The following is a 14,747-nucleotide window of genomic DNA, read 5'->3' on the forward strand; positions in this document are numbered from 1 at the left end:
GGTGACCTCTTTCCTCACGATACCCGATATTAGCATACAATACCCCCCTCTACTCCCCCCCTGCTTTTAAATTTAAAATTGGGCTATAATGTCGATGTTGCTCGTGATATATAATATTTAGCCGATATAAAGGATCGCGTTCTAGAGAGGCGAGTACCGTGCTTCCGTCAAATAAGGGTCTCTCGCCGCGTCCAAAAGTAGCAGAATTGTAAACAACAATAGCTATATCAGATGCGGCGAGAAAGCGTTGGAAACATTCTATTTCCCGAATCCCGCAACCCTCCGGTGGAATGGTAACACCAGCTCTCCTCGTCAAATCCAACGCGAGTTCGCGTTGTAACGAGGAATTCTAATGTCTTACCACATTTCACCGCTCGTGAAGTTCCTCCGCACGCAACGTACTGCGTTCGTGATAAATTAGCGCGGTCACGAGAGAGCGGGGAAAACATAAATTATCAGAATTGGAAATTGATAAAATCGAACGTTTCGCAACATCTTCGTGTGAGTTTATTTGAAACGCGTCCGCGACCTCTGGATGCCGCGACATTGAAAACGCGTACGTTAAAATCCCGCGCGATATCGAAACCTCCAGCACTTTGCGCTACTGAACTCACAAGGCGCCAAATGTCCTTGCGAGTTAAGTCGCGTGCCGGTCGAAACGATAATCCCGCCGGACCGTGCGTTAAATCCTCCGAATCGAATGCAAATCCCACGTAATCGTATGGTTCCGAGGTATGCAACGCGTAGGCATGAATTTCGGCGAATGCGTTTTCAAGCCAGTTATAGACATCGACTCCTTCGGGTAGCGGACGCAAACGGAATATCGCCTCTCTTCCTAATATCGCGAAATTTCTAAAGCGGCGCAAATTTTCCCCGATTAATAACAAATGATTAAAATTTCTGACCTCGTGACCAACACGTGCTTGTTCCCTTTCCTCTTCCTCCTCCCTCTCCTCTTCCACTTGTTCTTCTCCCGTCATCTCCTCCTCCTCCTCCTCCTCCCTTTCTTCGTCTGCTATTTCCTGCTGCTCCTTCTCCTCAACCTCTCCCTCTTCCAAATTTTCTTGAGGTGGAAGCCCTCCTCCACGCTACGGCTCTTCATTGCTTGCTTCTGTGCAAAAGTTACAAAAAAATTAGAAACATATTTTATAGAAAATACTTCAAGATTGCTTAAAATATTATGTTCGTATTTAATTTAGTAAACAAGCATATTTTTCTGAGGTAACTCACCTTTTATCGATAGTGTCTTCTTCTCGCATAGAGAATAGGGTTGGGAGGAATTCCTATTAAAAATTCGATAATTTAAAATTGAATACGAACATAAATCGTAAAAAGTAAGAAAAAAGATTATATATCAGGCGGTGTTTCTCCAATTTCCTCTTCACCTTCGGGTTCTCCCTCGCGTTCCTCCATCTCCTCCTCCTTCTCCTCTTCCTCCACCATCTCCTCCTCCTCCTCTTCTTCTTCTTGCTGCTCTTCTTCTTCTTCTTCTTTTTATTCTTCTTCTTCCCCTTCTTCATCGCTCCAAATTCTCTCTCCCGGGACTACGGGGGAGTACATATGGTCGTATTCTAAGAAAAAATATATCGTAAATTTTTATTTTCGATAATAATATTATGTCCTTAGTCAATAAAGATATTATGTATTTTAATTAATATTTTCTCTCTATCGACTTACCGGGTGAAAACACTCGCTGATCAGGAGTACTTACTTCTGTACCTAAAAACAAAATTGTATTAAGATTTTCTAATTTTTTACTATTTGTTTTAAAAATTATTTATTTAAAAATGCAAACCTACCAGATGAGAGCTGAATAATTTCTGGCGCCTCCTCCTCTAATTCCTGCGTAGGTTCAATACGTGCCCTTCCTAAAAGCATTTAATATTTTAATCTTGGAAAATTTTTATTTTTTAACATTACTCCTGTCTAGTTTTTAATAATATTGCTTACGTGCTGGACCTGCTTCTATCTCATCCTCCGTCGCCTTCGAATTTGCGTGAGCGGATTCACCGCGGTGATTCTTTGACGTACATTTCTTACTATAATTTATTATTAAAAATTAGCTAAATCGCGAGTTCGATATATGAGTTGCTTTTATAAAAATAATAGAGTTACTTACCATTGTGGAGAGGTGAGAGAGGAGATTTTGGATGTGTTCACCCACATCCTCCTTCTCGTGTCCAATCTCACGTCGCGTTTCAATTATTTCTCCGGCAATCCGGAGTAAACGCGCGTCGGTACCAAAGTATCCTAGCTGATACAATAGTCCCAATATTGTATCAGAATATTCGCACGAAAAACGTGTGAAAAGCAGATAGTTGGCATCAAGCGAAACGTTAGATATTTGAGTTAAAAATTTCTCCGCGTTTATGCGAATATCCAACATTGATGCTAACTTTATGCTTCTTCTAATCACTTCACTGCCCGATTTTCGTACCTTTATTCGCGTAAAATAATCCGAAACTTTTAAAACTCGTGTTTTAAACGAAACCGAGATGAAGCACGAAAGAATTCAACTCAGAAATAGTTTTAGATAGCGCAAAACGCACTATATATAGGGAAAATCTTTTCCAAAAGAGATTTATAAAAAATTGTAGAATTATCCCGTAGTTTCGAGAGCGCGAGGGGTAGGAATGCTAGCCTCTCAGCCCAAGTAATAAATCATTTTTTCTTGAAAAATTTATATTACTAGCTTGATCCTTTTTCGATTTCACTTTTTTTTGTTATAAACGGCGCCAGATATATAGCACGTCCAAATAAATAGTTATTTAAATTTGAGGAAAGTTCTCGCTTCTTCAAATTTTTAAACATTTAACAAATTAAACATTAACAAATTTTAAACATTTATAAAATATTTCTTACTCGTACTTCTATTGTATATTTCGATACTTTCTTCTTCTTCTTGAAATTGTTTTTGTATGATTTTATGATGATTTTTTTTAAATTTTTTCATCTAATACTCTGACACGTTCGAACGTGATCGAACCTGTAATATTTGCTTTATTCGAGAAAATTCTTTCCTTCTTGAAAAAGAACAACGTAAAATTATAGTTTACTTGAATGTTCAATAGTAGGAATATAAGGCGGGTTCTAACTCAGAAGCGTTGAGGGGGGTGCGGGTGTGCGGGGGGAACGGCGCGGGGAAGAGGGGAGGGGGAAGTCCGAGGCGGCGATCCTTTGAACTGAGCCGCGGGGGGGGGGTAGATAAGATAGTAGGTGAAGGGGATATAAACAAATAGATAAACAAATAGATAAACAAGAAGATAAATATATAGATAAATAGAAAATTGTGACTCGAAGGACATGACGTCACGAGGGGAGGGGGGGGGGTGTAGTGAAGAAAGACGAGGTGAGATAAATAAATAGTAGGATAAGATAGCAAGGCGATATAAACAAAATGGGCGGTGATATAAAAAATTGACATGACGTCAGAGGGGGAGGGGGGGCCGCCGCCGCCGCCGCCACCGCCGCCGCCGCCGCCGCCACCGCCGCCGAGTAAAAAATAAATATCTGTCTCTCTCGTATTATCTCTTCCGTTGCGGCTCTCTCTCTTATGGAGAATATTATTTTTCTAATTATTTTATGGTGGGGAAGAAAGAAATGAAAGAAATACATGTTTTTTTGCATATTATATATGTTTATATTTTGTAAACAAATTGAATACATTTTTAAGTGTGAAATTTTTTTATTCACATATGTTTTTCTTATATACTAAAAGCTAACAGCTCGCAATCGACGAGTTGACGTCTATCGAATGTATCGCAATCGCGTATCGCGTTCGGCACTTCCTCGGGATCTGTTACAACAGACGCGATGTTGGAGAATCGCGTATACTTGGTATCGATCGTATCGACGAATCTGACGAGTCGATCGAACGTCACATCGATACATTCGTCCAGAGCAAACATTCGACGTAACGTCGATTCGATCATCGTTACGCGTACGTTCAAAGATTCAAGACGTACGAGTGTAACGTCGTTCATCAGACAAATTCTGACGGTTAACGGTCCGACGTTTATAAAATTGTCTTTGTAATCATTTCGCAGCAATTTATAGATATTCCATCGCTGCTCGTAGAGTCCCTTCCACGTTTCGAGAGACAGTATCACTTCCTGTCCCCGATGATCTCCCAGAGCGATCTCCACGTAGCTCGGTGGACCAACGTTGATTCCAATTTCCAGAAATTTGTAACCCGTGGCCGTCAGAGCGTAACGTCTGCTCAGTAAGCGCACCGCGCGACGCTCCACCGAAATACTGTGGAAATTAAATATATAATATTGCACAATATTGAAAAAGAGAAAAAAAAAATAAAAAAAAAATGCAGGTGAAACTTACGCGTTACATTCCTTCTTTTGTTTTTCGCCATTGTACGGTGCACTGTTTCCTTTGGCGGAATACATTGCCTGTTGTTCGAACGATGGAGGAGCGGAGTACCTTTTTTGTCGTGCAGATCGTTCGATGGAGGAGGACTGATCGCGTAAATTTTTTTTGACATGGCAAACCGTTAATCCCCCCCCCTTTTTTTCTAAGAATTTCATTGTTGCAATCAAACATGTAGCGACATGTTCGCAAAGGAGCGCGATGGCGTTCAAATTTTGTTTTCTAGGAAGAGCCCGTGAAAAGATAGCTCTTCGTAGAAATCGACGTACGTGTCGCGGCGTGTCAAGAGAGAAGCGCCGATACTCCGGTTACTATAAACAAATCGGGGAGACGTATGATGGTTTTTTTTCGCCGAAGTCGGCATACGTGTCGCGGCGTGTCAAGAGAAGCGCCGATAGTCCGGCTGCTATAAACAAATTAGAGAGAGACCTATGATGATGCTCTGACAAGGGACAAAGAAATTGTCGATGATATATAATGGGTCATGCGGTGTGCAGGATCACAGTAGATAGAAGTCTAATGTGAAAAAAAAAATAGTTGACGGTGAAAATGGATAATGTGTTAAATATAGAAAATGTGTTTAATATGGATGAGGAAGACTTTGTGAATATAGTGGACGAAGTGTTTGAAAATGAAGAAGAAATAGAAATAGAGATTGACAATATTGACATTGATATTGAAGACGAAGAGCACGCATTGTCTGACGATAGCAATTACGTAAGTGATCAAAGTGATGACCTTACGGATTATGCAGAAAAAATTGTTACCCGTTCGGAACTCCTTGCGTTGAATAATAATAATAAAAAGTATTGTTCAATACAATTTTATTATTCAACGGGTGGTGCACTAACTCTGTGTGCCGAATGCATGGTTCGTCTGGCGGACACTGACATTGGAGTATTGTATGCCGTTAGGAAGCACGAGATAGATACTCTCAATGCGCTAAACAGCCGATTTTGCTCCAATTGCCAACAGTCCGTCTGTGTGATAATGCCATGCAACATGTGCCCAATTTGCACAAATTGAAAAAAGACAATATTGTGAACGAGGCATATGCAAGTGGAAGAGTGTGATGTGATATAAAAACAATATGGAAAGATCATTGGAAGAATTAACAAGTTCTCCGTTATGGGATTCAATCTCTCATCTATCAGTGAACGTGGCGGTGTATTTTATAAAGAGACACTATACCTCAACTCCCCATTTCCCGATTTCTCGTCCAAGAGTTAAGGGACGCTACAATTCGACTCTCTGCTTCTCCGCTCCTTCTGAGAGAGCGGAAATAATTCTGGAAGCGTGCACATATTATCATTATAGAGGACACGCATACAATATATTACTACCTCTCTCGCGGCAAAAAGTAGCAGAGATAATTCCAAGAAGCGATAATCATATATGGTTGTTCTATTCCCATCAATCTCCGGACATGGCGGAAATACAACGCTTTGTATACTGGCTTCGAGTTAAAGCAGCTATAGAGAAAATAAAAAAAAGAAAGTAAAAAAATGTAAAATTGTTTTGATGAGACAGTATAACAATTTAAAAGAATCACGATGTTGCAATATGGAACACCTAGAGCGAGTGGAACGCGAGCTGCTGGAGCAGTGCAGCCAAGTCGCTACCTTGGTGGAGTGTTTCGCGTGGTTGCAACGATGTGAGGAGTGCATCGAACAACTCGAAGAACTTAGCCGTGTTAAGCGTCCTCGACTCACCGTTGCAAATAGACAATCTGTGGTGGCGAGGATCGCACGACTCGCGGGTGCAAAGGTACAACTAGAAAGACGTTTCGCGCACGTTGGTGGCGAGTACGCGAGCACCAGTAGAGACAATGGATCTCTCGTTTGGCGAGAAATCGATACGGCATTTGAAAGCCGTATATTGACTGGTGCGGTGATCAATGTGGACTATATCGAGCCACGACAATTTTTGGAAGATGCCGGTGGTGTAGTGCTCGAGCGAGTGCGAGACATTATAGAAAGACACGATAGTGTGAAAGTGAACACTGCATTTAACGGCGAGTTTGTGACGGGCGATAAACGCGCGAACAAAAGTATAAACACTAAAAATAGTGAACTCTTTCGAGTGTCAAATGTGGACGAGTGGTACGAGCAGCACGTCATCGAACCCACGTTGGCATCGCTCGAAGAATTCCAAGAACGCGACAGTGGATGGGCGTTGTCGCGAATTCTAAATTTGACTATAAACGTGAACAAATATAATCCAATGCACGCGGGATGTTACATCGAATTACCGCGAGAAATTATGTTAAAGCGAGCGGTAATTAACGTGCAATCAACGGATAATGCGTGTTTCGCATGGTCAGTGGTCGCGGCTCTGCATCCGGCTGAAAGAAATACAAATCGGGAATTGTCGTACCCGCATTATACGACGGTGTTAAATCTCCAAGACATTACGTTTCCGATGATGTTGAACCAAATTAAGAAGTTCGAACATCTCAACGACATCTCAATCAACGTCTACGGTATCAAGGAAAAGGAGATTCTCCCGATACGGCTGACATCAAGGAAGATGGAGAAGCACGCAAATTTATTGTACGTGCAGGATCCGCGCGACGACAACGCGGGGCACTTTGCGTACATCAAAGATCTGTCCCGTCTTGTGAGCTCGCAAATAAACAAGAAGAAATGCAAGAAATACTTTTGCGACCGGTATGTATTTTAACAAATTTTATTATTTCTCTTATAAAATTGTTTATTAAAAAATCATATTTTCCGTTTGCAGATGTCTACATTACTTCAGTTCGTCTGAAAGATTGCAGTCACATACAACGGACTGCGAAAAAATGAACGATTGCGCCATCCGACTGCCGAGCGAGGACGACAAGTGGCTCGAATTTAAGAACCACACGAATAAGGAACGACTTCCATTCATCGTTTACGCGGACTTGGAGTGCGTACTACGGCGAACGGAACCGGCAGAGAGGGAAGACGCATCGTACACCTACCAGCAGCACGAGGTATTTAGCATCGGATACTATGTGCGATGCTCGTACGACGACGCGTTGTCGGTATATCGATTTCGTCGCGACGAAGATTGCGTTGCGTGGTTCGTTCGGCAACTCGAAGATTTGGCGCATCAAATAAAAATTCTGTTATCCGCGAATGTTCCCATGGAAACGTTGTCGAGAGAGCAGTGGGAGGCATATCGTAGCGCGACGCGTTGTCACATTTGCGAGAAATCATTTGCGTCGGACGACACGCGGGTACGCGATCATTGCCATCTTACCGGTCGTTATCGTGGTCCCGCGCACTCAAATTGTAATCTAAATTATAAAGATTCGTATTGCATTCCCATAGTATTTCACAACTTATCCGGTTATGACGCGCACTTTATCATCACGGAAATAGCTACGGCGTTCGAAGGCAGGATCGACGTGCTGCCGATAACAAAAGAAAAATATATTTCGTTTACAAAACACGTTAAAGATACCACCGAGAGATCAGATTCGCGAACTTGCGTACGCTTGCGGTTCATAGATTCGTACAAATTTTTAAATACCAGCCTTGATAAATTGGCATCTTTTCTAACGAAAGAAAAATTAAAAATTTTACGTTCCGAATGTTCCACGGTCTCAAACGAAAATTTTGATTTGTTGACGCGCAAAGGTGTCTTTCCGTACGAATACGTGGATCGCGCGGACAAGCTGCAGGACACGCACCTACCACCGCGCGAATCGTTCTATAGCTCGTTGACCGGTGACACGGTGTCGGAGAACGACTACGCGCACGCCGCGAACGTCTGGCAGCGGTTCTCCATCCGAACGCTCGGCGAATACAGCGATCGATATCTCAAGACCGATGTCTTGTTATTGGCCGACGTTTTCGAAAATTTCCGCGAAAGTTGCGTCGCGAGTTATGGACTCGATCCCGCGCATTACTACACATTGCCAGGTTTCACGTGGGACGCCATGTTGAAACATACGCGCGTAAAATTTGAGTTGCTCACCGACATCGATATGGTTATGTTTATCGAACGCGGTATACGCGGCGGTCTCAGTCAATGTTCCGGCAGATACGCGCAGGCCAATAACAAGTACATGCGTTCGTACGACCCGTCGAAACCGTCATCATACCTTATGTACTTTGACGTAAATAATCTGTACGGATGGGCGATGTGTCAACCGCTGCCCTATGCCGAATTTCGATGGATGGAAGACGTTGAGAACTTTGACGCGAGCGCGATCGCTCCGGATTCGTCTACGGGTTATATTCTCGAGGTCGATCTCGAGTATCCGCATCATTTACACGATCGACACACTGACCTACCTTTCTGTCCGGCGCGCGATAAATCACCCGGCACGCGGCAGGATAAACTTCTCGCGACGTTATACGATAAGAAGCGGTACGTCATCCATTATCGCAACCTGCAGCAATGTACGCGCCATGGTCTTCGTATCGCAAAGATACATCGCGTACTACAATTTGCTCAATCCGCCTGGCTCCGCGATTACATCGAACTCAACACACACTTTAGAACGTACGCGAAAAACGATTTTGAGAAAAATTTGTACAAATTAATGAACAACGCGGTATTCGGTAAAACAATGGAAAATGTGCGCAATCACGTCGACGTTAAACTTTTGACCAAATGGGACGGACGGTATGGCGCGGAGGCAATGATCACGAAACCAAATTTCCATAGCCGCAGCGTCTTTGTGGAAAACTTAATCGCCGTCGAAATGCGTAAACTCGAGGTAACATTCAACAAGCCGATTTACGTGGGTATGTGTATACTCGACATATCGAAAATCTGCTTGTACGAATTTCACCACGAATACATGTCACCGCTGTATCGCGAGAAATGTAAGATCATGTACACCGACACGGACAGTCTCGTATACCACATCGATGATGTGTACGAGGCGATGAAACGCGATATCGCTAGATTCGATACGAGCGATTATCCGACGGACAACGCGTACGGGATGCCTCTCGCGAATAAAAAAGTACCCGGTCTAATGAAGGATGAAAATAACGGTGCGATAATGACGGAATTCGTCGGACTCAGAGCGAAGATGTACGCGGTGAGGGTGGACGGTAGAAAAGACATTAAAAAGGCGAAAGGTGTAAAGAATAACGTCGTAACGCGAACAATAACGTTCGACGATTATACGCGGTGCTTGAACGAAGAGATCGAAATGACTCGTCGCCAGTCGTGTATAAGATCCAAGCTACACCAAGTATACACGGTGTCCGAGTCGAAAATCGCTCTGAGTCCGTACGACGACAAACGATACATCGTACCGGATTCGACGGAGACGTTACCGTGGGGACATTGGCGGATTCCGTTGTAATATATATATATACATGTTTATACAATGTACATATATTTTTATATTTTTTATATAGTTTATATGATGCATATATGCACGTATGTATGTATGTATGTATGTATGTATGTATGTACGTACCTATGTATCATATCTATGTATGTATGTATGAACGTATGTATTCTTATAGTTTTATACTGTTATATATGTAGTATAGATGTATGTATTTTTTGTAGTTTTTATATGTAGTTTTTATATGTAGTTTTTACAATACAATTTAGTTGTTCAAATTTAGTTGTTCAAATTTATTTTATATATAATTTATAATAGCAACCAAGATCCTGCTGAGGAATTAGCTTTAATTCTCTCTTCGAGTTTTTTAATTTATATTCGGCTTAATACATATAGTTTTACATGTGTTCTCGTAAGTTACATACATGTATAATTTAAAAAAAATGTAATGGAAGAAAAAAATAATAAAAACTCTTTGTATACATGTATACAGTGTATATTTATTTTTTAATACATTATAAAAATAAAAAAAATGAATTAAATCACACTGCTTTTGTTTATCCATGAGTTATGCGATCTATCGAATCCCAGCCACTTGACGTAAACCTTGTCTCCCTTCCTGCGTAGTACTTTCTCCACGAGATACACGTCCGGATGAGTCGCGCGATGCAATTCGTGCTCATAGAACGCACCCGCGACCGATTTTCCGCGATAATCCTCGAGCAGATAAGTTACGGGATTAGTACGTTGCACTTTAACAATCTTAAACACCTCGGTGGTCCAATTTGGCGTGTAACCTTTTTCGAAAAGTGTCTTGTACTTGCTCACGCGTACCGATTCGCCTACTTTGAATTTTGCTGGACCTGCGATCTTTATCGCGCTGTATACCGTATCCAAGAGTCTTTTGGCGATCGCGGGAGTTACGTCAACGGGTCGCATGCCGATAGTACGATGCTTGCGCGCGTTGTAATCTGACACGAGACGCGGTAGCGCGTCGACCCACTTGTAAGTGCCGTTGAGCGTAAACATCTTCCACATGTCGTTCTTAAGCGTGCGATTGAATCGCTCGACGATCGATGCCTTCAACACCGTATACGTGGAATAATGATTAACGTTGTGTTTTTTCAAGAGTTGTTGCACATCAGCAATTGTAAAATTCCTTTCCCATATCCGTTTGCAAGTTTCTCGGGCATCTTCCGCTCTCTCGAATTATCTTAGCGATAGCGTTAGCCGTCTCGCTTCCGACCTTGCTCTTGAGCGGTACGGCCCAGGCGTACTTGCTCAACGCATCGATGACGGTGAGTATGTAGTGATGACCTCTGTTGAAACTCGAGTACGGACGCATCTCGACGATGTCAGCCTGCCACAGATCGTCGTATCCCCGAATTATGACACGTCTTCGTGGAAAATTTCTCCTCGCCGGAGCGTGCAATTCCTCAACGAGTCGTCGCCTCTCGGAGCTAATATTTTTTTCACGTCCATCGGATCGCATGTTTCAACGATGTTTAATAGTAAAGATAAGATATACAATTTAAAATTGTTTTTTTCCTCACTGACGTTAATCGACTGGCTCGTTTCATCGATACGCGATTAATTTATAATAATGCCGGCTTCGCGAAGTTCCTCGATGATCGACAGCATCTCGTTGTCGTGAGCGTTGTTACCAGCTCGGTGCGAAGCGTCGAGCAATCGGAGTCGATCCACCAGTTCGTTGGGATCGTCCCAATGCACGTAATCGATCTTGTTGTCGTTTAACTTCATGGCGGTTGGTATATTGCTCACGCCTGCACCCTTTTTACGCCCGCTACTTCCATACGTAGATACGAGCGGAGCGATGATGTTAATATACTTCGATCCCCTATTGCCCTTGATGGGATTATGGGCGCTGTGACCACGTCTATGAGCATTTGTTGTTAACAATATACTTTTATACGTTTGTTTGTCATCCTCGGTAAAAACCGCGTCATCGGGAAGTCTCTTGAAGATCAATTCGTACAATCCTGGTGTACCATTGTATCTCACATTGTCTATGATTATGGAGTCATTTTTGTCAACGTCAAATTTCTTGTCACCAAGCATCGCACCACTGTCTTTATCGAAATAAACACCGTATACGCGATCAAATGTATCGTTTTTTCCATTATCATCGAGAAGAGGGCTTACGTACTTTTGCCCTAATGGTCCCAGCTGATTATGCAACGCTTCTCGACCTTGTTGCGTTTGCAGACTCTGTTTGATGGTTGTTTCGAATGACGGTTCACTGGCGTCTTTTGTTTCGAAAACATCTTCCTTTTGCAGGAACAGCGGTGGTTCTTTCGGTGGATCTTTCGATGATTGTATCGGTGTAGACTCGAACACGAGTGAATCTGACGCGGCTTTCAATTCTTTCGTTGTACGTCGTTTTTTAGACTGCGGCGTTAATTTCAACCATCCAACATCCGTCCAATATGAATCCTTATCAGTAGTAGTAGTAATATCGTTATCGTTGTCGTCATCGCTGTCTTCACGTTTTTGTTTTTTCTTAATACCGAGATCCTTTGCTTCTCTTTCAATCGATTGAGATTCCTCGGTTTTTCCAACAATCTGTTTCAGAGGTTCGACGATGGGCTTGAAGCGTTTCTCCAACGCTGTATCTTCAGCTATTTTACCAATTTTTAAAGCGCGATATTTTTTGCGAATCGAATCGCTCGTTTTCGCAATCTGTTTCGCTATTTTCTCGCGATCTTTGGTGTTATCCATGTTGCCTGCTCCACGTATCGACATCGATTAACCACTTTACGGTACCGCGAACGTATTAAATTCCTTTCTGTATCGCCCATTGATAAGCGGACTGTCCTTATCTATCACTAGAAATCCATACTCGCGCTGCCAACAATCGCGGCATAACGCACAGAATTCATCGTATGACATGTCGGTATTCACGTGATCGTTGTAAACATGTTTCAAGTTGGTACCATCCTGTTTGAACAGAATCAGCAGGTTCGCATTGTCGCGTATCAAATGTTTAGGTATCCTCGCGTACGTCTGACAGAGATAGAAGCAATCGACGTTCGAGTGGCGGCCCATCGAAAAGTATTCTCTCACAGCATCTTGCTTATCGCACGCAACGTCGTCGAAGACGAAGATCGAATTGGGACGTGCCTCGCTTGGTGGAATGACGTCACTGTTGTTGGAGAACGTAAAGTAGCCGATTTCTTCTATCGATGTTAGTAAATTTTCCAAGTATCGATATTTCGGTTGTTGCAACGATTTCGAGTATACGTACACGTTCTCGAAACGTACACCGTGCGGACTCTCGAGCAAGCTTATGAGAACGTTGGTTTTACCACAATTCGACGGCCCGCAAATGATGGCGCGTATAGTACTCGGTAACATTTCACCGTGCTTGCGCTCCGTCGCGATGTCTCCCATCATTCGCGTTCTCTCGTCACAGTTCGCGACGCGTATCGTTAGCGGCTGCCGTACAAATTTCATGTTCACACTGCGTTATCTAGGATTCGATCGAACGCCTATTTATAGGCGCGCGAAACCACGAATCGCTCAGTAGCAAAAATGTATCTCGCGCTGTCGCATCCCTCCGATATTCGGGATTTGAGCGCTGAGCAGTTGCAATATATACCGAAGGTCGTACTGTTACGCGTGTGCGGTAATTATATCGATCACGTGTGGGACAAGCTTCCGGAGTATATAAAGGCGGATTTGGAGGTTCAAACCTATCGTCGCTGCGTCGAGCATTATAATCAATCGTGGGATCGAGATCATATAGACGGCCCTGCACCGAAGATAAAGGATTGTGGCCTATGCCAGCAACAGCGTCAAACGAAGGCTACATTGGAGGTCTGCTCAATCGAGCGATAAACGCGCTTCCTTTCGAACTACATATCCCCGGCTATCAGTTTTGCGGTCCGGGTACTCGGCTGAAAAAGCGATTAGCCAGAGGTGAAACGGGCATAAATCCACTGGACGCGGCGTGCCGTGAACACGACATTGCGTATTCTCAGAGCAACGATCTCACCGACAGACACGCGGCGGACAAGGTACTCGCCGATAAAGCCTTAGGACGCGTCATCGCGAGAGATTCGGCTCTGAGCGAGAAAGCTGCAGCTGCAGCCGTTTGGACAGCGATGAAAGCCAAAACCAAGATCGGCATGGGTATGAAGACGAAGAAAAAAACCGGCAAAAAAAAGAAACGAATACTTCCAACGGCGAAACGAGGTGGTGTGTTACCGATTTTGCCAATTTTGGGCGCTCTCGGGTCCTTAATCGGCGGAGCGGCCAGCGTGGCGAAAGCGATAAACGACAGGAAAGTCGCGCAACGTCGCGCGATGGAAACGCACGGACAGGGACTGTATCTCGCTCCGTACAAATACGGACGAAGACTGTATCTCGCCCCGTACAAACGCGGACGAGGCGTAACAGCGAAAAAAAGAAAAAAAGAAAAAAAAACGCCAAAGAGACGATAAAAATACCTACGGGTGTAACCACCAATGTACAATTGGACCAGCTGGCGAAGCGTATGCGCATACCGTACTTTAGAGGCGTTTTCATGCGTGACGCATTACCGATTAGCGGCGCGCGTCGAAATGAAAATGGTATCGTAAATCTGGACGACACGACGGGCCCCGGTACTCATTGGGTAGCGTACGCAAAGAGAAACAATCGCGTTGTGTACTTTGACAGTTTTGGTAATCTTCGACCGCCCAAGGAACTGATACGATATTTCGGAGACGATGCTACGATAGAGTACAATCGAACGTCCTATCAGACGTACGGTCAGAGCGTCTGCGGACAGCTGTGCTTGTGGTTTCTTCTTCTCCAAAACGGCCGACGCGCGTGAATTTATAAAGTCCGACAAAATGTCGCGACGTCTCAGTATTCATCGAACGCTTTTTCCATCATGTCGCTGACGCTTACGCTGAGCGGGAAGAGCAGCGTTCTCGCGACAAATTACTCTCCAGCCATAGATTTGAGCGACGATGACTACGAGCTTGGTCTAACAATTTTGGAGACTTATCACACGATACCGAATGTAAACGCCTCGAACAATACATTTTATTTTGGCAAA

The 14,747-nt window shown here is 43.4% G+C and overlaps 2 protein-coding genes across 2 annotated transcripts; one reads left to right on the plus strand and one right to left on the minus strand.

Annotated features, from left to right (window-relative positions):
* Nucleotides 1–3,689: 3,689 nt before the first annotated feature.
* LOC148938049 (uncharacterized) lies at nt 3,690–4,896 on the minus strand. The gene is made up of 2 exons (XM_089072585.1): nt 4,336–4,896; nt 3,690–4,254 (listed from the first exon to the last, which is right to left on the minus strand). Exons 1-2 carry the CDS (start codon nt 4,536–4,538, stop codon nt 3,705–3,707), a joined length of 753 nt encoding a protein of 250 aa, XP_088928711.1. The 5' UTR covers nt 4,539–4,896; the 3' UTR covers nt 3,690–3,704.
* A 1,005-nt stretch (nt 4,897–5,901) lies between these two features.
* On the plus strand, nt 5,902–7,190 carry LOC148938050 (uncharacterized). Its single transcript, XM_089072577.1, has one exon. It carries the CDS (start codon nt 5,902–5,904, stop codon nt 7,060–7,062), a length of 1,161 nt encoding a protein of 386 aa, XP_088928703.1. The 3' UTR covers nt 7,063–7,190.
* The last annotated feature ends 7,557 nt before the right edge of the window (nt 7,191–14,747 follow it).

Source organism: Pogonomyrmex barbatus, unplaced genomic scaffold (assembly GCF_055798465.1).
Source record: "Pogonomyrmex barbatus isolate J1 unplaced genomic scaffold, ASM5579846v1 scaffold1, whole genome shotgun sequence".
NCBI classification, from domain to species: domain Eukaryota; kingdom Metazoa; phylum Arthropoda; class Insecta; order Hymenoptera; family Formicidae; genus Pogonomyrmex; species Pogonomyrmex barbatus.